Here is a 27,598-nt window from a genome sequence, read left to right as displayed (position 1 = left end):
AACAAATTGCCATCTAGTGCCATTTTCACGATAAAACAAACCATTTTCACGATTCCGAAACCTCTCGCAAGTAATCTATAATTATCCACGCGCGTGAGAGGCAGATTACATGGCTGATGCCAGCATGGCACATCTCATTTCTAGACATCAGTCTACGGTTAACACTCAGCAGCTTTTTTCCCTATATTTTGACAAGATTAAGCGGCCACAGCCGTGGAAAAGCAGTGCGTAACGCCATGTTCCACAGACGCGAATGTACCCAGACGGATTGTGACGCAGCGACTCGTTGCCTCGGAGCACGTACTCCAGTTTGCGCTACTGCGCTTGTCTGGCTGGCACTGCACCAACCTGTAGTAAAAGGAGAAGTGGGCATCTGCAGGTCGGAGCTATGGGTGTGTCGACAGAAATGGCTCTGGCGAACAGATATTCTCTTGTGCGATATCCCACCCCGAGATTTTCTTGAAATCTTATTAAATGAGAATGTATGAAAGCCGTAGAGTGGGTGCGTGTTCAAAGATGTAACAGCCAGCCTTGTTCCCCAGTAGAACAAAGGGAAGCGCCCGTCATTTTTGCCAAGCCACAGTTTTCGGTTGTAACGTTATGCCCTGGCAAGCATAGGCTACGTTTACTGCAGAACTTTATGTTTATGTAGGGGGTATAGTTTCACGTTAAATTAGTACATTGGCACCGATGCGTGCAATAGTCCGCATGAACGCACATGTGGACTCCTGCGTGCACGAACAATGTGCGACTGATTCAACGGTAACGTGCCCACTCCCTCGCAACATTTAAAGGCGTGTCGCGTGAGGCAGGTCGAGCCAATCAAATGGCGAGAAAGCCTCGCTCATGCTCCATTTCGGATGTGAATCACTTCTATAAGGATCTGAACTTGAACTCCATCCTTCTCTGTGCCTACCCTCCTGCAAGATAAAGACGCGCATCTCCCCTTCTGCACAAAGAAGACTTTAACGAGGTAAGCTGAATTATACTATTTGTGGGTAAACCGAAATAGACTATTTGTGGGGAAACCGAAATAGACTATTTGTGGGAAAATTCTCATGATTTAACCACCTGATTTTTTCTAACTATTCATTGTTTCTGGGTTTTACTTTACATGGTTAAATTTAACGTTGACTGTTATAAAACACTAGCCTATAGCGAGCTAGGAGCTTACGTATTTTGGTTAACATTGCAGGCTGTAATATATTTCTAGATAGGCGACGCTTATTATAAGCTTGCAAACGCTAGCCGGGTAACAATTTTAGACTACTTGTATGAAAAGGTTCATATTTAGCGTAAATATTCGACACATTTTCATATTAATATCTAATGTTATCTAATGTCCTTAGCTAATACTTTTATAGACATAGATATGTTGGCAATTTTGCAATAATTAGATTTTCTGTTTTGCTGTCGGATGTGACTGGGCCAGAGAAGGGGGTGTGTTCGATGGCAGCAAGCAACTTCCCAATGTGCAGTCTCTTCTAGCTAGCCAGCAAGGCTAGATGCCGAACAGCACATTAGGACTTGCTACTAAGTTTAGAATCTAGCTGACATATATAAATGTAGAACATAAAGGTAGATTTATTGTAGCACGTACGGTTTTCCGTGGTTACGTTATAGGGATATATAATATACTACAGGTTCGTGCTGGCTATCCGTTTATCCACTGTCTGGTAACCTGTAGAGATGCGACAGTCGTTTTGCAGCGGGCGTCACGTTTTCCGATTCACCTTTTATCGAACAAGACAGCCTTTGTACACAGGTCACATCCGTAACTTGTAACTTACGTTATATACGTTGTAGATGTTCCATGGTAGACGACAAGTTGGATGAACAGTCAGTACCGAATGTTCGCCTGCTACAAGATGGCATGCGATTCGCTTGACATTCAACCGTGAAAGGTCGTGAATGGGGATTTTTTTAAAGGACGGTTTTTTGTTAGTACACACGATCTCCCTAAGATTAAAAAATAATAATAATAACATAACTTGCATGGTGCATTAGTAAATCCAAGGGAAATGGGTAAAATAAATGTATTGCTCAGTGGCTAGTCATTGTGCTTTAAGTAGGGAAAGGTGTGCAGTCGCAGTTCCTGTGAATTTATGTTTTTTTACTTATGCAACTCCTGTCATGACGGGTTCGCAGTTTCCCAGTAGAACTGTTGAATCCGACACAGAGCATCCTTTCTGCCCGTTGCCAGAAACACACGATTCTGCGCAGTGCAGATAAGGGGTCACGTGGCACTGCCAGTTGTCAATTTGTACCTCTGCTGTGCTGTGGCTTGAGGCATGTTTCCGCATGTGAACGTTTTCCCACTGCTCTCTGCAATGGAATGGAAAAACTGATCCCAGCAATCCATTATGTATGGATGAACAAGATATCCAGACATGTAAAAAAAAAAAAAAAAGTTTAAAAAGCACAAAAAGGCTATTCCTTTCACAACCTGTGGAATCACTTAGGGTTGGTAAAGGCCTAGCCCAAAACATTCCTTTCATTGACAAAGGAAACATTAAAGCTCTGCAGAATTTCCTTTTATGCTGTGAACGAGCAGCACAGTGATTTATCCTGGAGAGCCTTGTACTTTGGCTGAACTTTTTGTGTCTCCAACTCCCTAGAGAAGTGATTTTCCCATTTCTTGGGCTATGACACAGCAAAAAGCGCCAAGTGGGTCAGATGCCGTTCATTTGGTCCCAAAGTCCTTTAGATAACTGTCACAGAATTCTCACACAGTTCTCAAAAATCTTGAGATTCCACAAATTTAGATGAATGAAAATCAAAGTATTTAAATAATCTTTGAAAGAACGACATTTCAACAAGGCCCTATTTTTACAGACATCGTTCAAGCGCAGCGTGGCCCCATACCGTGATACAGCCTCCTGATACATTTCTGTGGGGCCTAGAATTTAGGGGTGTGGCAGTTTGAAAAAAGTTTATGAATTGGTGGCACAGTTACAGTATTTTGTGGATGCCCTGTTGTGTGGATGCCCTGTAAAAATGTATATCAACATTTAGCTCTTCTTCCTGCCCCCTATCTTCAGTTCTTCAGATTTTTCCTTTGGATAGGTGCCAGAATTACCTCTTCCCATTGGTTTACAGTATGTGTCAGATCTGACAGTTGGTACTGTAAATAGCACATAATTCCTTCGCTGTGTATCATTCCTCTTCTCTTTGCTTCTGTTTGTTGCCATGACAGCAGCCGTCAGTCAAAATTAGTCATCATTTCTCTTAATTAATGTCAAGAAGATACAGAGCTTGTGTGGCTTCTGCTGTACACACGTGTGTGTTCATTTCACTTTGCTGTAAGGCTCTATTTCAGACCGGCTGACAAATGCTCCCATTCGATATTTATGTCCTTTGACCGTGCTGATTAAACAGTGATGTTGAACATTTTTTCTTTTGCTAACTCCGTTAAAAAACGGACTTCGTTTTATAGTGAACTGTATTTGAGCCCCAGCTAAATATTTTAGTTTTTTTTTGTTTTTGTTGTAAGTTTTTTTGGATGTAGACAGTTACAGTAAAACCAAGTCCTATGATGGTCTTAACATCTCCATGACAAAGTGGGTGTGGCCGCATATTGATAAGACTGCAGCCGCCACGCCCACTTGTTGCCACCTTATACAATAGCCATGAAGTCAGCATTCATGATTTTTCCCCATCATGCAGGCATGCAGGCACACCCCGCGTCTTCTGTGGATAGTGGGCTTTTAAGTTTGCGTCAGTATTTTCTTTTTTCTTTTCTTTTTTGAAGTTCTCCTGTGTCGCACTAAAACAGAACGCGTGTGTGCGTGCATGTTTTTGTGCTTCATCACTGTTTTCGGACATGAGCATCCAAAAATGAATCATAAATGCTGATACCTTACACGAGTGCCTTACATACAGATTTATGTAATTTCGCACCAGGAGCATAAGGACAGAGCTATCATCATGCTCCGCTGGTTCTGCCTTGTTTTAAACGCAGGCCAGAGCTGTTGCTGGTGATTGCTGGGTTCACACCCTACCCACTTCCCAGGGAAGGGTTGCTGAGCTGTGGACAGAGTGACCGTCACGAGTGTGATTCTGGGTTTTTCGGTTTTACATACGAGACGAAGAAGAGGAGAAGCTCTTGCAGTCGCACCCTTTGCTTGTATGCGTTTTGTCCCGAGGCTCATGGGACGGGGGGGGGGGTCGGATACCCTTCGAATGGGGAGCGCGGCGGCCTGTGATGTCAGCGTCTCCAAAATGCTGAGCCTTTCCCTTTCCCCCTCTGCAGATCCAGCACCATGTCCATCCTGAAGATCCACGCTCGGGAGATCTTTGACTCCCGCGGGAACCCCACCGTGGAAGTCGATCTCTACACCAAAAAAGGTGTGGTCACATGGAGGAAGCTGCTTAATGGCTAATGGGGTAGGATGGGAGGGGAGGAGGAAAGGGGGGGGGGTGAAATTATATAAAAAAAGAAATGAATATTTATTAAAAATTGATGAAAAAGAATTCACTTGAAAGGGGAAGCACACTTCTAATCAATGCATAAGTCTGCACTATATATGCAGAGGGTGGGGAGCTGAGAAGCCAGAGTAGCATGGGACCAGTAGAGAGGCAGGAACACATTAATATTTTAATATATTTTTCCCTGTACAAAAAAAGAGACCTGGCTGAATTACAATGTTATGGTCACGAGAACAATCGGTGTACCTTCATCACAATGTGCGCGGGTCACGTCCTGTTCCTCTCCACCAGGCACGTTTCCCATCGGGGAGTGTACACTTCAGTAGCCTGGAAACAGGAGATCAGATGGTAGTTGATTAAAAATAGCGTATGTAACGCTACGCCGCGTGGATGTCATAACACATTTCTGTGATCGTTTTATACCTACTGTAGGTGCGTCTTACTGTAAGTGTACTTGTGAAGAAGCTGGCATTACAAACCCTTAGCTGAAATAGAACCGTTCCTTTAAATGGATCATTATAAATAGATAAATAAATAGATAATTAAATAAATAAAACGAGTCATTAACTGACGAGGGTTTCGCGTGGTCACACCCACTAAGTGCACATTCTATATTGCTATAACACAAAGGGCAGAAGCTCAGGGTGATGATTGGCTGGACCGTAACAGCTGTCTGTGACTGAGTGACTGAGTGAGTGATGAAGTTACACCATTGGGCCGGCCGAGTTATGAAGTTACACCATTGGTCGGCCGGATGAAGTGTGTTAGGTCCAGCCATATACTAGGTTTTGACCTGGTCTTGTTGCTATGGTTTTGCCGAGCGTTTGTACAGCACAGTAAATTACCACACGCATTGTGAGATGGTGTTAGAAAGTGACCTCGTTCTGTGGTAGTATGTTAAAGCAGATGCAGACGGATGAATGCCTCTTCGTTTTAATCGGAATATTCCGTTAATTTGTTTATGCTCTTATTGGCTAAAACAAGGCTTTAACTGTGAACTGGACCGATGAAAAGACTGTTAATTAGATAGCGCGCCTAAGTGACATCACTGGAGGAGGCGGTTGACGGAAAAAGCGGTCTTTTAATTACAAGGGCCCCAATTTAGATTAGCCGAATAAAAAAAATAACAATGCATCTGTGGTGCATTGTTGCTGCACATAGTCACATTGTAAGGCAGCAAGGGTCACATACAGGCCAGAAGTTTCTTATTTAAAATGGTCCACACTGTTCATCAGGCTTGCTTTGGCTTTTTGGAGTGTTTTTGGAGCCAGTCACCCAAATTTAATGGGTTTCTAACTGATGATGTTTATTAATGTGTATTCAGTGGTAAAGGACTTCTTCTCCAAAGGTTTTGCTTTCTGTTTGTCTAATTTCAAATTTGCCATTTTCCGGCCCCCAGACAGATCAAAATGTTGGATAATTTTCCCGATGGTTCCAAAATGGTGATTCCTTTATGATGCTTCATGCCGCGTTGTCATTCAAATGTAGCCAGCCAGCTAAAAGCATGGAACAACCAGTTATACTGGATGCAGTTCGAGTCCATCTCCAGTGATCTGTCCCAGGGGCTGAAGGAGTTGCTGTTGTTCTACACAGCATGCTTGTCTGTCTTCGCAAACATAACCTAAACGCCTTTCCAAAGGTTTTTGGGGTGCTTTTGACGTAACACCAGGAGGTTACGCAATAGCACACGGGCAGAGGACGCTGGCTGTGCAGTGTGGAGACTGACCGACCACTGTGGAGAATCTGAAAATGAGCCAGATACACGTTCCAGATCGAGCCGTGCCTTTTAATAGATCGCCATTAAACGCCTGGTTCTCCCCATGCGTTCCAAACATAACTTTGTGCAGTGACTTAAGACAAGTATTTAAACAGTTTTTTTAAAAATTAGTTTTACTTGTCACTGATTTTACAGAATATATTTTAAAGCTCTGATTTCATTGTAAACGCCATGTTAAAATGCCATTTGGTTAATGGCTAATGTGTATTAGCATCATGTAATTGGATATTGATGAAATGGGGGTGAATTCCTGCCAGTGCTCTTTTCTGCCTGCCAGCTTACAGTACTTACACTGTCCGTGTGAGTCATTCACTGTACTAAAACCAAAAAAAAAAAACAGTATTTTTATGGTGGAAAATTTTGCAAGATTTCACAGTTTTTTTAAAACACTGTCAAAGTCATGAAGAACAACAGCAATAACTATTATTAGTTAACCTCCATCCCATAAAATAACAGGACTTTGCCCTTCATTAAATGGTTTTTCACTGACAACTTTGCTGTCCTTTTCTTATGGGTTTTTTTTACTGTGTAGAATAGCAGATCCTTTGAAGATACTTTGAAACTTCTGGCAAAATTTACACAGCAAACTTTTTTTTTCAGCCCAGGCCAAGCTCTACATATATTTGATTGCTGTAAACACCCCTCATGTGGGCCAACTGTAAAAAGTGAGATCAGAGAGACTGAGATCTTTGCCCATGTTACATATAACAAGGGAAAAATATTAGGTACAAAATATTACTTGGGGGGGAAAGGGGATTTAGCTAATGCAAGGAATCAATAGCTGCGATTTACAAATGTGTACATACCTCTTGAAGATGTATGGCAAACCTGGTTTGACACACATCAGCGATTCTTTTGGTTGGCACAAAGTCGAGCAGGTGGCACAACAATGGTTTTCTTGGCGCAGATGATTTGCTAAACCCCCTGGCTCACGGGCTGGAATCTTTTAATGCGTCTCTGGCTCAACTCTTTAGGCCCTCTTGATCTCTAGACGCCGGCATGCCGCGGACGCAGGTTCACAGCAATATAAGCACAGCGAATGAGCGCTAGGGCCTCCGCATTCCTCACGCTCGGCTGAGCCAAAATGGCTGACTCGCGTGGACGTGCGATGTTGGATTCTGCTTGGCGAATGCCTTTGGCAGCGATTAGTTATTTTTCCGTCTCATCGTGGCACATTCATGTTGCCACCGCCCCCCCCCCCCCCACCCCCCTTCCCCCCATTAGCCCCAACCAGCTTGTCTAATGGGCACTGCAAGGTCTCCCTGATGTTATTGTTTTTCCAGTCCTGCCACTTGCTAATCTTCCATGGCCACACTGATATATAGACTATAGTACTAATACAGTATTTTAAATGGATATACAGTACTGAGATGGGACTGGAGACTGAATTTAATAAGTATGCATGTTAATAACATAGCTGTATTGCTTCATAGAAATGCCAGGTGCCAAATCCAGCTCTTATGAGTCACAGGGCTTGTTGCTGGCTTTTGTATCTTACCTTTCTTAATTATGTCATTGTACCTTTTTATGTTAAGTCACCTTTGATGTCAATCAGTTAATTAATTGAAAAGTAAGTGTAACCCTTCAACATCTATGCAGCATTTTCACTGAGAAGATTCCGCATCATCCGTCTGCATAACAGGATCTCTCTCTCTCTTTGTTGAGCTGATTTTAGTCATTTCCTGTTTCTTGCATGGCAGGTAATGGAATCTTTTGCTGAACATCCTTTTCTCCTCGCGCTTCCCCTCAGGTCTGTTCAGGGCTGCCGTGCCCAGCGGCGCCTCCACTGGCATCTACGAGGCTCTGGAGCTCCGTGACAACGACAAGTCCCGTTACCTGGGCAAAGGTGAGTGTGGGCGACAACGACAAGTCCCGTTACCTGGGCAAAGGTGGGTGGGGTGCTGCTCTCTCGCCTGTCAGCTGAAAGGGTCACCCGCTTTCACTCAGAGATGAACCTCTGCAGTCTCACTCGCTGTAGCTGTTAATTACGAGTCTGAGATATGATTGTTTTTCCTCAGGGACAGCCACAGGCACTACCTGCGAGGATCAAAAGCACACTGTAAACCAAGAGGTTTTTCATGAAATCCTCCGTGATGGGGGTTCTTCTCATTTTCATTTTCTTTTTTTAAAAGTTTTTTTAAATACTTTGATTAAAATGAGCTTAGTCCCTGGAATTAATTAGTCCCCTGGAATTAAGACTAACTAGGGCAATAGGAAAGCTTAAATAAATCAGTTATTCTAAGTGGTTTCTGTACCTCATTTGATGTTCTCAGAACCCCCTTTCCACTAATTGCAACCGTGCACAACTATGGGATTACAGTTCTGGTGTTTAAGTCTGTGAGTCTAAATGAGAAACATTCAGTGTAGAAATGTATAGTTTTAGGTCTAGATGACTGGGACCAGGGATGTAGGCAGTTTCCAAACCATGTTTCCCTGTCTATGAATTGCCATTGTTCAGCTATTTTGTTTTTTCAGATTAGCCAAAATAACAAAGAACACCAGTAGAGTGGGAAGAAGCAATGGTCTGTAATAAGCAGTAGCTATGCCAAACTTAAAATGAAGAGTATTTTATGATCCTAGTCTGATTTGACTTTTTATTTGAACTTGCTAAGCTCAGACAAGCCAAACTTTTCCCCAAGAACAACTTTGTTCCAGTAGATTGTCCACCATCTTAGAAAAGACATTTGATATTTTCAGTCACCCCTGATTGGTTGGTCTGTTGCTGTGAGAAGAGATACAATGGCAACATCAGCTCTGATCCTGCCAGCTTTATGGTTCATATTTTATGACTCTACTCTGTTTGGTTCTACAAAACAGAGAAGTGTTTATATCCAACACGCTTTTTGTGTTACTACGTTTATGTTACATTCGACACGTTTTGTGTCAAAGTTACTACGTTTGTGTTACAAATGTACGGATTTATGTTACAAAGGGATACTATTTATTAACACAGACTGTCCTGAAAGCAACACGAAATGTGTTGTCCTTGACCAGACTTGGAGGTGTGTTACAAAAATGACGCACGTTATTATGAGATGTTTTTGACACACCTGTTTTGAGAGTTCAGTTTGTGGGGAAAAAAGGGGCAGAGGTTCCTGTGATACTTTTTTCCTCCTCTTCCCTCCATCCTTACCATTTCTCTTTCTTTTCCTCTCCGTCAGGCGTGAAAAGAGCCGTTAAAAATATTAATGAGTTCTTGGCGCCCGCTTTGGGTAAACAGGTAATCAAAAGTGTGTGGCATAACCCTGTCTAAAGGAAAGACCTGTTTGAAAAGGTTTGATGTCTCACAAAAGCATGGTAACTCAGTTTTGCTTGACAACTAACTCAAAGTGGGCGTGTTTAGACGATGACAGACATAAATCAACATTAACACCTTCCTCAAAACAATGAAACTGTTTGAACTTTACACTCAGCCATGCTGTTTTGGTGTCTCTGGGACCCTCATGAAAAGGTGTTGCTCTGTGATCGACTAATGTGCCTACTCTGCATGTTTGTACTTTCCCCGGTTTAGTGATGTATCTGCTTGTTCCTTGCAGGTGTCTCAAAAGCTGTTGATCATATCAATAAAACAATTGCACCTGGCCTGGTTCGCCAGGTAGGAACATTTGAATATTTTCACTAACCCAAATATGTAATGTTCTGAGGCTGAAAAAAACCTGCTATATGTGCTGTAACATTAAATTCCATTGACTGTTAATGCTTTTCTGTACAATGTTCTGCATTAATTGCATTTAGATTATTCCAGTAAGTATCTTCATCTGCAACTAACAGCCTTAGTTCAAACAAATGTTTATGGAGCTTCTAAGTAATGGTGTGTGCCCCGGACTCCGTACTTTCAACTGTGAGAAGATGTTTAAAATCCTGTTATGCCTGGTGGCAGTGGTGGAACACAGTTAGCCATCGAAAAGAGGGTGGTCTTAAAGTGCCATTAGACTACCCCTAGAGAGGCGCCCCTTTGTAGGGTTACCCCAGGGAGATGTGCCTCTCCTGATACTGTGTGGCCTGTCTGTAGTGTAAAGCGAGACTGGTCAACCCTGGTCCTAGGGAGCCGCAGGGCCTGCTGGTTTTTGTTCTCACCTTAAATACAACAACCACTTTAGACCACAGTAAACCAGGTGGGATGAGTTAACTGCGCAATTGACTCCTTTAATTCATTAAACAAGTGCCGAGTAATAAGCAAAAAACAGCAGACCCTGCGACTGTCCAGGACCAGGGGTTGGGCACCTCTAGTGCAGATAAAGAGGTTCATAATCTTAACTGTTTTACTGTATATTGATTATAAGTGAAAGCCGAAACCTGAGCTTAATTTTGACGGCGTGTTGAATGGCTTGTGCTTATGTGGAAAACATGGTTAAGCTCTGGTCTGGGTTTGGCGATCTCTCCACACCCCGCTGATGATCTCACGGGTCTCTCGTCCCTCAGAACGTGTCAGTCTTGGAGCAGGAGAAGATCGACAAGCTGATGCTGGACATGGACGGCACAGAGAATAAGTGTAAGCAGCGCACTATGTGTTCGTGCATTATGTTGAGTTCAGGTGTCTGGTGCCTGTTTTTAACCAGTAGCAATGTTACCTGCATTGTACCTGATGTGTAAATGGATAGATGCATATGTATTTTCATGACCTTCAAATTTTCAGCCAAGTTCGGCGCTAACGCCATCCTGGGCGTCTCCCTGGCGGTGTGCAAGGCCGGTGCCGCCGAGAAAGGCGTCCCACTTTACCGCCACATTGCCGATCTCGCCGGAAACCCGGAAGTCATCCTCCCAGTTCCCGTACGTCACGGCTAGAGTACTCTTAATGCGAGAGCGTCCTATCGATCTGCTTGAAATTGAACCTGGCTTGTTTTGTTATGCTGCCTTATCGAGTCATTATTTTTGTCATACGTTATTAAGTGCAGTGTAAAAAATGTGGTATTACGTAGAATAACGGAGCTGGATGCTGATTGGTCAATACAGCATTCCACCCGTATTCTAATATAGATAAAACACGATATGTTGGCAGCAACGACTCATTTATGGTGTGCCTTTAACAACTCCCTTTAGTCTTGACTTTATTTACAATGTAGCGCAGCCTCGCGTGCCTTATCGCTTCATGAAGTACCGAATGAAAAAACGTACCCTTTAGTTCCGGAGCTGTGTGGATTTTGTATTCTGCGTGCGTCCTAATGCGGGTGCTTGTTTATTCGCGGCTCTTCCTGTTCTGCTTTCCAGGCCTTTAACGTGATAAACGGAGGCTCCCACGCCGGGAACAAGCTGGCCATGCAGGAGTTCATGATCCTGCCCGTGGGCGCCGGCAGCTTCAAGGACGCCATGCGCATCGGCGCCGAGGTCTACCACAACCTGAAGAACGTCATCAAGGAGAAGTACGGCAAGGACGCCACCAACGTGGGCGACGAGGGCGGCTTCGCCCCCAACATCCTGGAGAACAAGGAAGGTGAGAGGGAGGCGGGGACGGGCTGACATGCAGAGCCTATAATTGTGACATATCCATATGTAAAAAATGAGAATTGTGGGAGTGTTGTTGCTCCTTACACTTGTTTATTAAAGATTTTTATCCTTTCTTTTGCACATAAGAGTAGCATACAATGCCAAAAAATAGTCAGCTAAGCATACCTGATATTGACAAATTATACTAACTAATATTCTTATACTGTAATAGTGTAGTTCAGGTATACTTCGCATACTGTTTTTATAATGGGATGGGATGCCAGTATAGAACTACAATCAATCAATCAGACAGTCACATTTTATTGTTATATAGTGTATTTTGCAAAGTACACTTCACTTATCACTGTACACTTCACAGTTTACCCCGGCCTAAACCCCCACAGAGAACAGCAGAGCTAACAGTGGCTAGGAATCCCTGGAGGACATGTAGGAAGAAACCTTGGAAGGAAGCAGACTTAGTGGGGCGGGGGTGGGGGGGGGGGTGTCCTTCTCTGGCCAATTCATGGCATGGGTTCAAAAACACAGAATCAGTCAGTGTCTGACAGGTTGTGTGAAACATCAGAAGGAGTTTTAACTCAGGGGTCACAGGTTAGAATCTCTGGTGGGGCGCTGACAGCTGTACCCTTGTGCAAGATACTTCACCTAAATTACTTCAGTAACTATAAGTGGATCGTATGTGAAACGCAAGCAGCGTAAGTCACTCTGAAGAAGTGCGTCTGCTAAATCCTAAACCCTTTATCATGTAAGATCACACATACGTGATTAGAATGATCTTAACTGAACGTTCTAATGCTGATGTAACAATCACTGCTGGTAACTGAAAGCAACGGAGTTCTAGAACACTGACTTCGAATTTTGAAGAAGAAAAGACATTCCAAAAAACCATATCTTCAACGGGTTAAATGTAATGAGTATACAGTAGAACACCCCAGGGGGATATCCCACTACACAGAATGCCTGCCTGTAATGCTGTGCTGTGTGCGCTGTCTGTCTCTCTTAAAATACTTTTCCTGAGAGTCCCAGGTGGTTTACTAATTAAATTTAATTAGTGTCAACTTAATACTGTAAAGTGAACACGCTTGGTAACTGGATCTGTTGAACCCGGGCCCAGCTGTCAGGGGTGCCTGAAGTGGCCTCAGTGGCTGCTCCTCTCCGACCATAGCAGCAGGTCCACTGCAGTATCACTTAAACACAGTTACATTTCCATGTACTGTAACAACACATCCCTCCCCTTATCTGTTGAATTGCAGCTTCATTGAATATTTTTTGAGGTGACTGATTTCAGACAATCGATCCTTACTGAATACATTTGCTGCTGCGGTGACATTGTACCTAAAAGTCGGTTAGAGCACTTTCTATCTATTAAGTTGTCTCCTCAAGCAACCTCAGAGCAGCCACTTCTGTTAATTTTTTTTTTACCAATCTAGTTTGACTGTGGACACTCAGTAATTAGTCAGACTGAGATGTTATCACGGCAGCGCTGAGAGAAAACAGCATTCTGATCAAATGCTCGATAGTCACGTATTCCAGCCGCACACACATAAATGTAACTGAAGGACTTCGGTTATTGATCGCTGTTCGATTCCTTCCCGCCAGCCCTGGAGCTTCTGAAGAACGCCATCGCCAAGGCCGGCTACACGGACAAGATCGTGATCGGCATGGACGTGGCCGCCTCCGAGTTCTACAAGGACGGGAAGTACGACCTGGACTTCAAGTCCCCCGACAACCCCAGCCGCTACATCAGCCCCGACCAGCTGGCCGACCTCTACAAGAGCTTCGTCAAGGACTACCCAGGTGCGTTTCCCTGTCTCTGCTGTCCCTGCTCTTTCTAAGATACCTGGCATTGGCGCGAAGGAGCGGTATATATAATAATAACTTTATTTATAGGGCACTTTTCAAGCAAAATAGCACAATGTGCTTCATAATGCATCAAACAACTTTAAAACACATGCATAAAAACATAAAAGCCTAGTAAGAAATAAATGAACATAAGGTGATACATGAGGTTGGTGAATGAGTCCCAGACCTTAGATAGGTGAGTGGGTGAGTGAGTGAGCCCTGTACCTCAGATAGGTGAGTGAGTGAGTCTTGTACCTCAGATAGGTGAGTGAGTGAGCCCTGTACCTCAGATAGGTGAGTGAGTGAGTGAGTCCTGTGCCTCAGATAGGTGAGTGAGTGAGTGAGTCCTGTACCTCAGATAGGTGAGTGAGTGAGTCCCGTACCTCAGATAGGTGAGTGAGTGAGTCCTGTACCTCAGATAGGTGAGTGAGTGAGTCCTGTACCTCAGATAGGTGAGTGAGTGAATCCTGTACCTCAGATAGGAGAGTGAGTGAGTGAGTCTTGTACCTCAGATAGGTGAGTGAGTGAGTCTTGTACCTCAGATAGGTGAGTGAGTGAGTCCTGTACCTCAGATAGGTGAGTGAGTGAGTGAGTCCTGTACCTCAGATAGGTGAGTGAGTGAGTGAGTCCTGTACCTCAGATAGGTGAGTGAGTGAGTCCTGTACCTCAGATAGGTGAGTGAGTGAGTCCTGTACCTCAAATAGGTGAGTGAGTGAGTCCTGTACCTCAGACAGGTGAGTGAGTGAATCCCATACCTCAGAGAGGTGAGTGAGTCCTGTACCTCAGATAGGTGAGTGAGTGAGTCCTGTACCTCAGATAGGTGAGTGAGTGAGTCCTGTACCTCAGATAGGTGAGTGAGTGAGTCCTGTACCTCAGATAGGTGAGTGAGTGAGTCCTGTACCTCAGATAGGTGAGTGAGTGAGTCCTGTACCTCAGATAGGTGAGTGAGTGAGTGAGTCCTGTATCTCAGATAGGTGAGTGAGTGAGTCCTGTATCTCAGATAGGTGAGTGAGTGAGTCCTGTACCTCAGATAGGTGAGTGAGTGAGTCCTGTACCTCAGATAGGTGAGTGAGTGAGTGAGTGAGTCTTGTACCTCAGATAGGTGAGTGAGTGAGTCTTGTACCTCACATAGGTGAGTGAGTGAGTCCCGTACCTCAGATAGCTGAGTGAGTGAGCTTTTTGGTCTGTTTGCCCCCAGTGGTCTCCATCGAGGACCCCTTTGACCAGGACGACTGGGCCGCCTGGTCCAAGTTCACGGCCAGCACCAGCATCCAGGTGGTGGGCGACGACCTGACGGTGACCAATCCCAAGCGCATCGAGAAGGCCGTGTCCGTCAAGGCCTGCAACTGCCTGCTGCTGAAGGTCAACCAGATCGGCTCCGTGACCGAGTCCCTGCAGGCGTGGGTGTCCCCCCGGTCCCCCTCCTCCCGCCCCGCATTAATAATCACCGGCACCGGAACACCCCGCGCTGAAACCTGACTTGGTATCTTCCTCCCTCTCCCTCCCCACAGCTGTAAGATGGCGCAGTCCAGCGGCTGGGGTGTGATGGTCAGCCACCGCTCAGGAGAGACTGAGGACACCTTCATCGCCGACCTGGTGGTGGGACTCTGCACTGGCCAGGTGGGCGGGTTCATGACCTTTAACCCTGGTTTAGCACTGTTTCCCCTGTCATAGAGAGACTTTACTTTGCATCATTAGTTCAGATATGGAAAAAAGAGTTTACTTAATGTTTCAACCAATTACTTACTTATTTTATTTGTATACGATATACTGTGTATTGTATCCATAATCCATGAAGCAGGTTTGTCTCCTTTAACTTGGGGTGAATCTTCCTTCTCCTAGATCAAGACCGGAGCACCTTGCCGATCAGAGCGTCTGGCCAAGTACAATCAGCTTCTCAGGTGAGGTCACATGTTTTTAAACAAAACGAAATGGTAGCATCGTTAGCCCTACTCTTTATGCTCTTGCAGTAAGCTCTCAAAAAGCCACTTAGCCACTACACTCTCAGAAAAAAAAAGGATTCTATGGCTTCTCTCCATAGGGGAGCCTTTTTCAGTTATTTTTGGAACCCTCTATGGTATGTGTGAAAAGATAGGGTTCCTCTATGGAGACACAGAGGAGCCTTTTGGAACCCTCTCCTCTGAGAGTGTACACGTGGGGGTAGCATGCGGCTTCCTGCTGATGTTTCACGAACACGAGGACCCCATGTTCTTAATTTCTTTTTTTTTTTTTATAACCTTTTCCAAATATGGATTTGCTATTTTAATAAAGGAATTTAAATATATACTGTACCTCGTCTCAGAATAGTGCCTTGGAAGCCTGAAGTCCTTCTTAACAAAACCATATGGTGGTTAATACATGTACATTTGAATGTGCACGTATTTAAATGCCAAGACAACAAACAACTTTGATGTTATGTCCTGGTATTGGGTTGGGGGGAAAAAAAACGAAAAACGTTTCTTGAGCGTCTTTTTAATCTTCACGCAGGATTGAGGAAGAGCTGGGAGACAAGGCTCGCTTCGCTGGCAGAAACTTCCGGAACCCTCTCAACTGAAGCGGGGGGTCCTGAAGGCCTTCACGCTAGCCACACCCGGTCGCTTGTACTAGACAGAAAGGCACTCGGAATGGCATTGAAAGCATCCTAATCTAGGCTATCGCCGCCTTCGTGTAACCTACTGCCCCCTAGGCTTTTGGCTTGTCAATAACACTGTGTTTTTGCATCGTGTGCCAGGTCCCCGTTTGTTTGATCGTTCTGTTTCTCTCCTCGTCGTACTTGAGATGTAGTGAATCCCGTTTTTGTGTCAGACCTAAGTCAGCTATAGCTATAGATAGCACTGAGAATAAACGCAATGTGTTGCCTTTCTGACAAGTTGCACCATTACTTGTATGTGTGGCATAACCATGAAATAAACAATCCTCGATTAAAAACAGATGAGCAGTGCTGCGCTTACTTCGTCATCCCTGTTACAACGTGAATCCTGTGTTTTTTGTTTTTCCCATGCACAAGACTATTAGCGAGTGAGTTGCTGGTATCATTCTATATTTCACAGACACATTTGTGTCTCTAGGAACACGAGACAACACCTTAGTTTTCGTGGATCTACAGAAAAACTGCAGCGCTCATTTTTACAAATGGTGCGAGGGCTTTCAAAGGACCTGGGGAGTTTGCTCCATCTTCATAAAGATCACCTCTGGGACTCTGGAGCCCAATGTGTCCTTCAGCACCGTAGTCACATGATGTTGAATATTACCAGTTTGCCCATTATCATTATGAACCTATTTCTGTTTGTGAAAGTAAAGTATCCAGACTGTTAGTTATAAACTGGTCATTACAAACACCTGGTTCCTGATGAGAAGACATTATACATCCATTAGATTATCTGTAGATGCATTGTATCTGTCAACATGCATCCCTGTTTTTTCTTATTTTTCTTATATTTACTCATTACAAATATGTTTTTTTCCAATTAAATTCCCACAGTTGAAAAGCAATAATGCTAGGGAATAATGTACTGGGTGGTTTTTGCAATGCCATCCACTAATCCTATGAGGAGCAAATAATACAGTGAAATGGTAGCCATTCTGGCTCTTCAGGTCACCTGCTTCAGGGGGTGCTTCCATAACATTCAGGCAGCTGTAGCCTAGCCTGCTATGGGTATTTGTGTAACAGGAGTAGACAGACATTACTGCATCCTTGCCCCAATCTTGCCTGAGGAGTCCTTGGTCTACAGATCAACTTTTTTGCTAAGAATGTTCTCTGTAGTATCACCTGAATTTGTTTACATTTCATGTATAATGAAAGTGCTCTATATCGTGTAAGTACGTCTTAAACATAGCAAACGCTGACGTTAAGTACTTCATGAAGCTTTTATCTGACAATTTCGGTGACATGTTGTATATGAATGTTAGTGTCCATTGACATTTGACCAAGGTTTAACATGGTGTTGCAAGGGTTAAATATCAGTGACCCCTACAACATACATGCAAGTCAAAATGTTTATCGGCTCTTATGCACTCTGTCCGAACTCTCTCCTCTTAAATCTAAATACGGTGCATTCATTCAAGATCCCCTTGCACCACCTTGTGGTCATGGCCTGACACTACCTTCCCTTTATTTTCAATCCAGAATGCCCTGCCGCTGTTGTTGCGTTTTAGCATTGATTAGCGTAATTTATAACACCGCATACATTAACATTTTTCGATTTAATATTTTTATGTAATCCATGTGTGGTATGAGTATTATATATTGCACATAATAAATAAAAAAAAAAAAAGATTTCTCAAATTCAGGTTCTTACAGGCAACCCCATGTATGTGTAGTTAAAATCATTTACCAAGCCAAAACCACCACTCAGCATAATTCATATATTTCATGATTTTTGTTCCCAACTAAACACTGGAATAAGTGATATCGTTCAAAATAGTCTGTGCTTTTGTGCTGCGGACACAACATGGAGGTGAACACATCCAGTCAGAAGCCTGAGAAAATCAATATGCTGAGAAAAAATCCCACCCACCATCAATCATGTCCTCCACTGTGAGTTGGGATTGTTTCACAGATTGTGTGGTATGATTTCATTTACTTGAAATTTTCACTCTTAGTTCACTTTTTTGCAGTTGTTAAGATTTCTTTTTTAAATTAAATATTTAAAAATCTAACAAATTTACTAATTTAAACAACTAGGCCAGACTGACGTAAATGGTCCCAGGGAGCAGTTACTGAACAAATTTTCCAAACCTATAAGATGTTTTTCTTTCCTCAATAAATGTACGCAGGTGGCAGGGCTGAAAATTAGAACATCATGTTAATGACACTAAATCCACTCCCCCGATTACAATATCAATCGCCAGTAAAAAGCTTTGGCTGAAATAATTAGCAAATTATGTGTGAAGAAATTCAAACAAGATAGTTACCTCTAATTACCACCCCCAACCAGCTTTATTAAATATTCAGTTGATGTTCTGAAGGTTTGAAGGAAACATTTTCTGTCTTATTTCTGTGGAAATTAATGTTTTCTTTTTTAAATTTTAGTATACGGTTATAATGAGAGTTTTACTGCCCTCTGGTGTTTATTTTTTGTTCTGCACGTATGTCCATAAAGGGTAAGCACCACATAACGGCATCTGCCAAAGATATTAGACTAATTTATTTCAGTCTAGAGATTTTTCAATAAATTAAGCTGAAATTGTTGTTAGTATGGCTTCAGATCTGGCATATTGCTCACTCCTGACGGAAACACCCGAAGTCACACCGGAAAACTGTGATCCATGAGGTAATACGTGGAAGACAAGCAGCTCTGCTATTATACATTTTGGTTGAAAATAAAAATATATATGAAAATACTAAATATGTATGTGTTAAATAAATCAGTGATGCAATGACATAATGATTTAGACATGCTTCCATGTATTAATTAAACTCTTAAATAGCCACTGCATGTTATTTAGTCTGTGTCTGTTAATATCCACAGAACTTTAGGTGTTAAGGATAAAAATACAATAAAATATTTGGATGAGAAATAGCCACTGCATTATTCATTGTATAAAGATCTTGTGAATTAAAATATCAGAAGCAAACCATTTCATTGCAAAGATCCTCAGCCATTGGTTGAACATTTTGAGAGCCTTGTGATAAAAAAAATTGGGAACCTCTGTTTTCCCATAATGCACTGTACTGCAATATTTTCACAAGAGCTGATCTTGTGTTGAAGAGGACATTGAAGAGGATACCTTTTTATTATTTCACCGTGTGATTTATAAATTTAGTGAGAAGGTATGATAAATAGATGACAAGAAGGCATTGGCACTCCACTTACACAGATACCTTGATTGCTTTTGGAGTACCAGTAGTAAATGTCAAATATCATTTTAGTATATACTGAATTAGTGAATCAGTACATCTGCATGTGCATGTGATAACAAAGACTGCTAGGTGTGAGTGACTTGACAGTGATGCAAGGAAAAAAAAAACACATTCTGATTTGCAGACCGAACCTTGATACACAATTGGCTTTTACACAATTTCTCAGAGCTCAATAGAATTGCTGTGGTTTAAAAGGATTAATGAATATCATAATAACATATTTATTGTAATTGGCTTAGTATCACTTGTATTACTGCATTCACCATGTAAAGGAGACTACAGACATAGTTTTGGAACAGCTGCCAAAGCAAGGTACCTTTGCAATGGAAATGAGACGGGGGCCATCTGCTTGGTGTTGGCAGGAATGATGAAGGCATTATGTTTGCAGAATACCTATTAAACACGTATTCTTTTAAGCTACGTGGAGAAGGTAGTGCATTAATTAATTTGGGTTGGCAAAAGCCCTGTATTAACAATCCACTTGTTCCTGTTCTGCTGTTTTCACTTGAATTACAAACCGTTTGTGGATTTTCCTGCTTTCTTTATTGCGTTTTTTCTTCTTCTCTGTAGCGTTTCTTTACCTTTGGCGAGGGCATCCTAGAATCTCTTTTTATTTCAGTATTCATTCATCCTGTCATCTTGCAGTGAAATAACAAGCCATCCATTACAAAGACAATATCCTTTCAGCAGGTCTCCTGACACCTTAATCATAATGAGGGAAAAAACAGCCACCTCTGATCATGGCACCTTACCGACAAACCATTTTTCTGCTATTTTTTTTTCCGTCTCTGGCAATGTTGTTGCAAGCTTTCCAGTTTATAATTCCCTCAGTTTCTCTACACCGCAAAACAAAGCAACCTCCCACGTTTTGTGCCAACGCAGACTCTCAAACGGAATCCTCAAGTCAAACCTAGTGTTCAAAATATTTTTTTTTATACTATGTTAAAATCAAATTTAGATTATTTGTATAAGGATTTTTCTGTTCTCTCTAAACAGCTTTCATCTAAATGTAGTACCTGTGTGAAGCTCTGTGTATGTGACTACTGAACTTAAACTCTATTGGAAATTTTGAACAGTGTTCACTCTGAAGTGAAAAATGCTAGATTGCTTTGCTGGTCTTATGAAACTACAACCCATTTTATGCAGTATACTGGTCCATGAATGTGCCTAATGTGTGCCACATACACACTACATTTCCAAAAGTATGTGGACACCCCTTCTAGTTAGTGGTTCAGCTATTTCAGCCACACCCATTGCTAACAGGTGCATAAAATCAAGCATACAGACATGCAATCTCCATTGACAATCATTGGCAGTATTGTGGGTTGTCCTGAAGTGCTCAGTGACTTTCAATGTGCCACTGTCATAGGATGCCACCTTTTCCAACTAGTCAGTTTGTCAAATAACTCCCCTGCTAGAGCTGCCCCAGTAAACTGTATGTGCTGTTGTTGTGAAATGGAAACGTATAGGAGCAACAAGAGCTCAGCTGCAGAGCAATAAGACACACAAGCTCACATAATAAGACTGCTGAGTGCTGAAGCGTGTAGCGCATAAAAATCATCTGTCGTCGGTTCCAACACTCACTACAGAGTTACGAACGACCTCTGGAAACGACGTCAGCACAAAACCTGCTCATCAAGAGCTTGTTCCCCGGAGTGATGAATCACAGTTCACTATCTGGCTGTCTGGCTGATGAATCTGGGAATGCATAGTGCCAACTGTAAAGTTTGGTGCTGATCCGGGGCTGTTTGCTTATGGTGTGGGCTGGGCCCCTTAGTTCCAGTGAAGGGAAATCTGAAATGTTACAACATACAATGACATTCTATAGAATTGCATGCTTCCAACTTTGTGGCAACGGGTGGGGAAGGCCCTTGCCTGTTCTAGCATGTCAATGCCCCGTGCACAAAGCGAGGTCCATAAAAAAATGGTCTGCAGAGTTTGGTGGGGAAGAACTTGACAGGCCTCCCCTGACCTCTACCCCATCCAACACCTTTGGGAGGAATTTGAATGCCTACTATCAGCCAGGCCTTACGTCTAACATCAGTGCCCAATCTCACTAAAGCTCTTGTGGCTGCAAATCCCTGCAGCCATTTTCCTAAATCTACTGGAAAGCCTTCACAGAAGAGTGGAGGCAGCAAGGGGGGCGGGGGTAGGGGTCCAACTCCATATTAATGCCCATGATTTTGGAATGACATGCTCAACAACTACATATGGGTATGGTCTTCAGGTGTGCACGTACTTCAGGCCATGTAGTGTATATACAAAAAATGCTGACGCTTGGAAGCAAAATCAGAAATGAGGACAGCCTGTAGCTGGGATTTTACGGCTCATTTTCACCACTGCTGAGATTTCTCGGCACATAATGAGCAGACACAACACTTTCCGATTGCAAAACAACATGCACGATTACCAGCTGTGAACTGTAGCAATGGAACACTCCACTCATATCCATACCAATAACACGTACAGCGTATTTGCCTAAGTGTCTATATGTCAGTGGCATCAGAGATCCATATAATTCAAATATACCATAAGCAGTCAGTACTATAGGCTCCTGGTTCATCTGTTATTGATATATTGTAGCCTTTGAATTTTATCCCCCACCTCTGCGGTCCAGCCCCTCTTTCGTCATTGCCTCCACCCTGCCCACATATGTCGCCACCTGCTGTTCCCCATCACCGCCACCTGGCCCCACCCATCATCTGAGCCACATCATAAACCTTATAAAACTGACTGTTATGTTGGTCACCAGTCAGCACCCTGAGCTGACCAGAGGAGGATGGGTTTCCCCCTTGAGCCTGGTTCCTTCCAAGGTTTCTTCCCATCTGCCACAGGGAGTTTTTCCTTGCCACTGTTGCCTTAGGCTTGCTCCTGTGGGGGTTTAGGCCAGGGTTGTCTGTAAAGCGTATTGTGACTGCTGTAAAATACGCTATACAAATAAAATTTGATTGATTGATTGACTGATATGTTAAAGTGTTTCAAATTGTGCTATTTTCATTTCACGTTCTATCTAGGGGGCACACATTTTGAGCCAAAAGGAAACGTACAATATTAAACAGTTTGTCAAAAACATATTCATGCAGTGACAACAGATGGTTGCCCCAAATGACACTACCACACCAGTTCAACTGTGCTAAGCAGGTGAAATGTTTGTTTACAGAATAACTGGCTGAAGCATTGAATAATAGTGAATAGAAGAACCAATTTAAGTTGACCTCATTTAAGTTGAGAACAGTTCAAATAAGGATAAAACCCAAAGGCAAGGCAGAAGTCAGTGAGTTATATAAAAACAAAAGTAACAAAAAATTTTTTTTTTAAAGATCATTTTTTTCAATTTGGTTTAACAAGTTTAAAAAAATGTAGTGCGTAGGCTAATGGTAAAATTGGCTAAATTATGTATATGGTTTTTAAAGCTAAACCCAAACATAAGCTTGCAATGAAACGCAGGAAAGTAGCTCAGCCCCGTCCAAACGCGTCTAGATAATAGTACGCTATCTACAACGGCTAGATGCAATAACAAGAAATGTTAGTGCCTAGTCTGCAGTTTTCTCACCCCAAAGCTCGCTAGTAACGTTATCGCTTTTAACGCAACTGATATCTTCCTGTGATACGGTAATATTGTCTTGCGTTGTGGAGTAAAGTTGTCTTAACATTCGAATGAATGATTTATGTCATGAGCAATACGGCTTGCTACAATCAATATAGCTGGCGTTAACATTCACTACCTGTCTGTTCAAGTCATTACGGACACGCTCTGTCTAGCCACTCTCCCTTTTAAATCACTAATTGTTAATCCTTATTGGCTGGTATCGTGCCAAAAACATCAAAGTAGCCTATCACAGTGTCTAACACTGGAAGGAGGGATGGACCTTTTTATTTTACACCATTCCCTTCGCAGGAAGGAGGTCTCAAGCTGGAAGTGTCTTTCTCTGACTGAAGAGGGAGCGAAAAATCCCAACATTGATATTTACTCACACTTTATTCTGAACCATAAATATTTATGACAGGGACAAGAATGATCAAGACCGACCGCTTACGTTTATAGAAAACACAGAAGTGGTAGCTGCCCACTTTCCCAACACTAAAGATACCATTGCCTCCTGTTTTGTTGTTGCAGCCAGATCTCAAACAAAAACATTGATGTTGTAGAACAAGATAAAAAGGTAAGTTGAAATGGCACCATGTAGAGCCACTGTGCGCACAATTGATGTTTGAGAACACTGTATTTGTAAAGTATTGGTTGTTTTAATGTGGCAGTCAGTCGCGAATGTCAAGACAAGGGCCTTCAGTTAAATACTATGTTGGCTAGCCATCTAGCTAACGTTGGTTAATATTAGCAAGCTAATTACCTAGCTATACATCAAATAAGACAGCTATGTAGCTCGCTAGCTGGCGATAGTTCTCTAGCTAGCTTTAAACTATTGTGGTGCTTATAGCGGTCAACTTATTTATCCTGCTAACGTCAGTATAGTTAGCGTCAGTTCACCATGGACCCTTGAGAAACTATTATAGATGGCTTATCAGCTAACGTTAGCTAGTTAGCCAGGTAATTTACCTTTATCATTTAATATTAGCTTGAAAAAAGTCTTGTAATAAAAAAATTAATAGCCTGTCCCTTCGTGACCAATTTCAGTCGCTATAGCTGGGTAGTTACCGTTAGTCATCCATCTATAATGTAGCTAGTTAACTTAGCAAGGTAATTAGTAAACGTTACTCATTGGTTTTGTCAGTTCTTGTATGGTGTTGATGGATAACTACCACGTTTTTTTATTGCATCGGTTACTTCCTTATGATTTGCAATATCAACCAACGGCAACATTAAGTGAGATGAACTAACAACTTGTCAAGCTGACATAGATGTTGATGGTGTGAAATATTACTACCTCTTAAACCTAATCTTCATGTAACGGGCAACTACCGCTAGCTAACGTTGTCGCTAGGTCATTTGCTGATAGAATGTAGCTACATTTTAATAACAAGCCTCATCTGATAACGTTCTTTGATAACTAAAGCTAATATGGACATGTAACGTTAACGTTGACTGGGAAGCCTCCTTGTTTGAATTCTTTATAGTATGCAGTTCGGCAAATAGTTATTTCCTGAAGAGGTTACTAGTTTGTTGAGGGTATTATTAAGGACAATTAATCTCGATAATATTTGTTCCACGAAGCGCCAGATTCTACTAATCGAATTGAAATGACAGACATATCTTTTTAGTTGACTGGCTAGGAAGCTACAGCTCATCATAGATATCAGTCTAATGAGTCTAGACAGGAGATTACAGCTGATGAAGTGTTCTTAAAAATCTGTATCAATTTAATTATTTTATAGCTTGCTAGTTTTTTTCTCTCCAACAGAATGCTTCTAATATTAAAACATTAGCTAAATTATGAGAGTGGTTTCTGAAATTGGTTACGCATTGGGCATGAAGATTAGGTAGCTAGCTAGCTAATTAAATATTTTTCTTTCGGAACGGTGGTAACACGTTAGACAATCGCCCTAAGCAACCGGCTAGGAGATGTCTGAACAAAACGGTGTTGTGTTCAGCCTGAGTGTGCGTTATGAATGGCTGCATGCACTTCCCATAACCCCAGTCACAGTCACACGCTGCGTTGCTTGTTTGGTTGACCATTGTGGTTTAGATATCAACACGGTGATCTTATTTAAACGTGCTGCGTGCATGGATACACGTTGCACCTTTGTTCTTCCTTCCTTATGCGGAAAGTCCCAATCACGTTAATCCACACCGCACAGGAAAAAACGCTTTTAATTCCCTCCATTTTTAGAATAGATTATTCAAATTACATTAATGTCGCGATTGATTAATGCATGTTGTGTGAGAATAAGTCCACGACGATTCGACAGCCTGTTGTCCTTTATAATAAACGGTTGCAGTAATTAATAGTAACAATGTAATGATAGTATTTGACAATGAAGTACACCGAGTTTGAATTCTAGACGCTTTATTGAATGTATTAACACGAAGCCATATTATTTTCACTAGCAGTGAAAACCTGTGAAGATCCACCCTTGAAATGCTGGGCTATGTACTGTAGTTCAATCATTTTCAAATAAGGAATAAAAAGCGTAGGATTAGACAGTAGACATCATGGGTTGGTTTTTGCTTCAGGGTAAAAACTCAAACAATTTGAGAATAAAGTAAGTTGAACTTTTACGTAGTAAAACGGTCAGCGTTAAAACAACTCCGATAGAGTACGTTTTATTCTGATAGATTACATTGGATCCTTTTTGCCCTTAAATGGCATAACCTCTAGGGGTTAAATCAACACTAGACCTTTTATGCTGTGTACTGTAATGATTTGCCGCCGCAGGAAGTACTTCCCCTTATTAATTGTATGCACATGCCCAGGAAATGGACTCCATGTGAGAAAATGCCTGCCTGATCACATCAGTGTCTGTTTGGAGTGGGCACTGCACCATTCCACAATATGTTGTCTGGATGTTTCATATTGCTGCTGCCACAGGGCTTTTCCTGGAGTATAACAGAAGGACACATGCGTCTAACAACACAGGGTTTTAGGGGAAATGTTTACTTCCGACTGCTGGTTTCCTTACATTTCCACACAGTTTGCCTGTAATTGTTTACATCAGTGATATAATCATAGGAAAGCAGTGGAAATTCTAACTTGGTTGGAATAAAATGCAAGCAGTTGACCCTGAAAATATTGGATAAAGGCATGCTGTTTAATTATCGAGCTGCAAAAATAATTTTGTCTGCTGCTGTGGTTCCTTATTGTTTGCATTTCTGTTTAGAGGAAGATAGTGGTGCATGGATCTGAAGGGTGCAGGGGGAATGCACCTGAGTTTCCTTGTTTAGGGATGCATGGAGAAGTGTGATGCAGTGGGAAATCACCTGTGTTTCCTTGTTTAAGGGTGCATGGACATGAAGGGTGCAGGGGGAAATCACCTGTGTTTCTTTGTTTAAGCGTGCATGAACATGTAGGGTGCAGGGGGAAATCACCTGTGTTTCGTTAAAAAATCTGGTGTTGGCTGACAGAATATATAGGCCTAATCATGAAATATCTACACCTTGGTATAAATGTGAGGATCTGAAGACTTTTTAAACAACAGATGTCATGCTGCTGACTTCTGAGTTTCATGTAATTGTTTAAGGCTTACTTTTTGAGTGACGTTTCATGTTTTCGTCATGCAAGTAGATTTTTGTTGTCACAAGCTGCTGTTGAAATTGTTCGGGATCATTATGTACTTTTCTCTGTGTGTTGGCCTGTGCCTGTTTTTACAGAACATTAGCCTATAAAACCGTTGGGTATGGATTTTGGCACCAGTTTGGTAAATTGACCGTTCAGTACTTAGTATGATATGCTGAAGCGAGTATCTTGGATAAGCAGTACATCACCTCAATAGTCAGGGAGCTGATTGGGCAAAGGTGCTGAAGTGACTTAAGCACTTGAATCTGTATCCTAGTGAAATGCAAGGCAGAAAAGCATACAAGGGACCAGTAAGCCCTGGTTATCAAGCGAACAGTGCCTTTAAGACATTGGCATGAAGACTGGATTAAGTCCGTGTACTCTCACTGATAAGAATGTGGAAAGATATACAAGTCTTGTGATATGCTTGAATATAACTCAACAAAAGCACAATTTTAGAATGTGGTCAAGAAATTTCAAATCTAGATGTACTGTCAAATATTAACAGTATGCTCAATTACACATGTGACTGTAGTGTTTTTTCTTTTCTGTAACGCAGCTGTAAGATTTGTAGAATAATACAACTTGATTAGCTTTTGTATTTTAATGTTCATCCATGTATGGGCAAAACCTGAAGTTATCAAATTGAGAGTGTTTTCCTGATTTTATTGATTGGTGTGCTGTTATGTTATCCAGTGGCAAAATCTCGAGGTGTGTGTTTGTTCAAAATTCTGGAAAAATACATACTCGTCTGTATTACAAATGCTGTGTAACAGCACATTCAGAGACCATCTATCTTTCATTATTCATTAGAATATGTCCTGTGTAATTGTGCATGCTGGGAGCACAGATGCCATTATGTAAGAAAAGTCAGTTGAGGGGGTAATAAGCCGAGCTGCGCTTGAATGGATTGTTGTTTTTGTTTCATTGTTAATACAGTGGTGGTGTGTGCAAATAGTGTATTCAAATGAAGCAGCGCTTTCATACAGCTACACTGCCAACCATCATTGTCTGTGTAGCCTCTCCTTACACTCTGATGAAATGTGTGGCTCTTTCCCTTTGACTTTTAAATGTAAA

The 27,598-nt window shown here is 42.1% G+C and overlaps 2 protein-coding genes across 9 annotated transcripts in view; both read left to right on the top strand.

Moving 5' to 3' along the window:
- The first annotated feature begins 818 nt into the window (after window positions 1-818).
- LOC135235353 (alpha-enolase) lies at window positions 819-16,417 on the top strand. Of its 3 annotated transcripts, XM_064300782.1 has the most exons (12): window positions 819-973; window positions 4,253-4,347; window positions 7,956-8,051; window positions 9,742-9,800; window positions 10,628-10,697; window positions 10,842-10,975; window positions 11,414-11,636; window positions 13,247-13,444; window positions 14,688-14,889; window positions 15,001-15,109; window positions 15,332-15,390; window positions 15,977-16,417. In XM_064300782.1, the coding sequence occupies exons 2-12, from the start codon at window positions 4,263-4,265 to the stop codon at window positions 16,041-16,043; spliced, it is 1,302 nt and encodes a 433-aa protein (XP_064156852.1). In that variant the 5' UTR covers window positions 819-973; window positions 4,253-4,262; the 3' UTR covers window positions 16,044-16,417. The 3 variants fall into 3 exon arrangements, with proteins under 3 accessions (XP_064156852.1, XP_064156854.1, XP_064156853.1); XM_064300784.1 differs by lacking the exon at window positions 819-973 and having other exon boundaries at window positions 4,299-4,347; window positions 7,956-8,094; XM_064300783.1 differs by lacking the exons at window positions 819-973; window positions 4,253-4,347 and having other exon boundaries at window positions 8,029-8,094.
- Window positions 16,418-23,248: 6,831 nt separating this feature from the next.
- Window positions 23,249-27,598, top strand: part of LOC135235352 (arginine-glutamic acid dipeptide repeats protein-like) — a 180,992-nt gene continuing 176,642 nt past the window's right edge. For 4 of the 6 annotated variants that reach the window (XM_064300775.1, XM_064300774.1, XM_064300777.1 and 1 more), the window contains exon 1: window positions 23,249-23,515. The gene's annotated coding sequence lies outside the window, so the exon portion shown is untranslated. The remainder of the gene's footprint in view (window positions 23,516-27,598) is intronic. The other 2 variants (XM_064300773.1, XM_064300771.1) reach the window with 1 other exon arrangement.

The sequence above is a fragment of the Anguilla rostrata genome, chromosome 11 (genome assembly GCF_018555375.3).
Source record: "Anguilla rostrata isolate EN2019 chromosome 11, ASM1855537v3, whole genome shotgun sequence".
Lineage (NCBI taxonomy): Eukaryota > Metazoa > Chordata > Actinopteri > Anguilliformes > Anguillidae > Anguilla > Anguilla rostrata.
The sequence above is the reverse complement of the archived record's forward strand: the minus strand, read 5'-3'. Positions and strand labels throughout refer to the sequence as shown.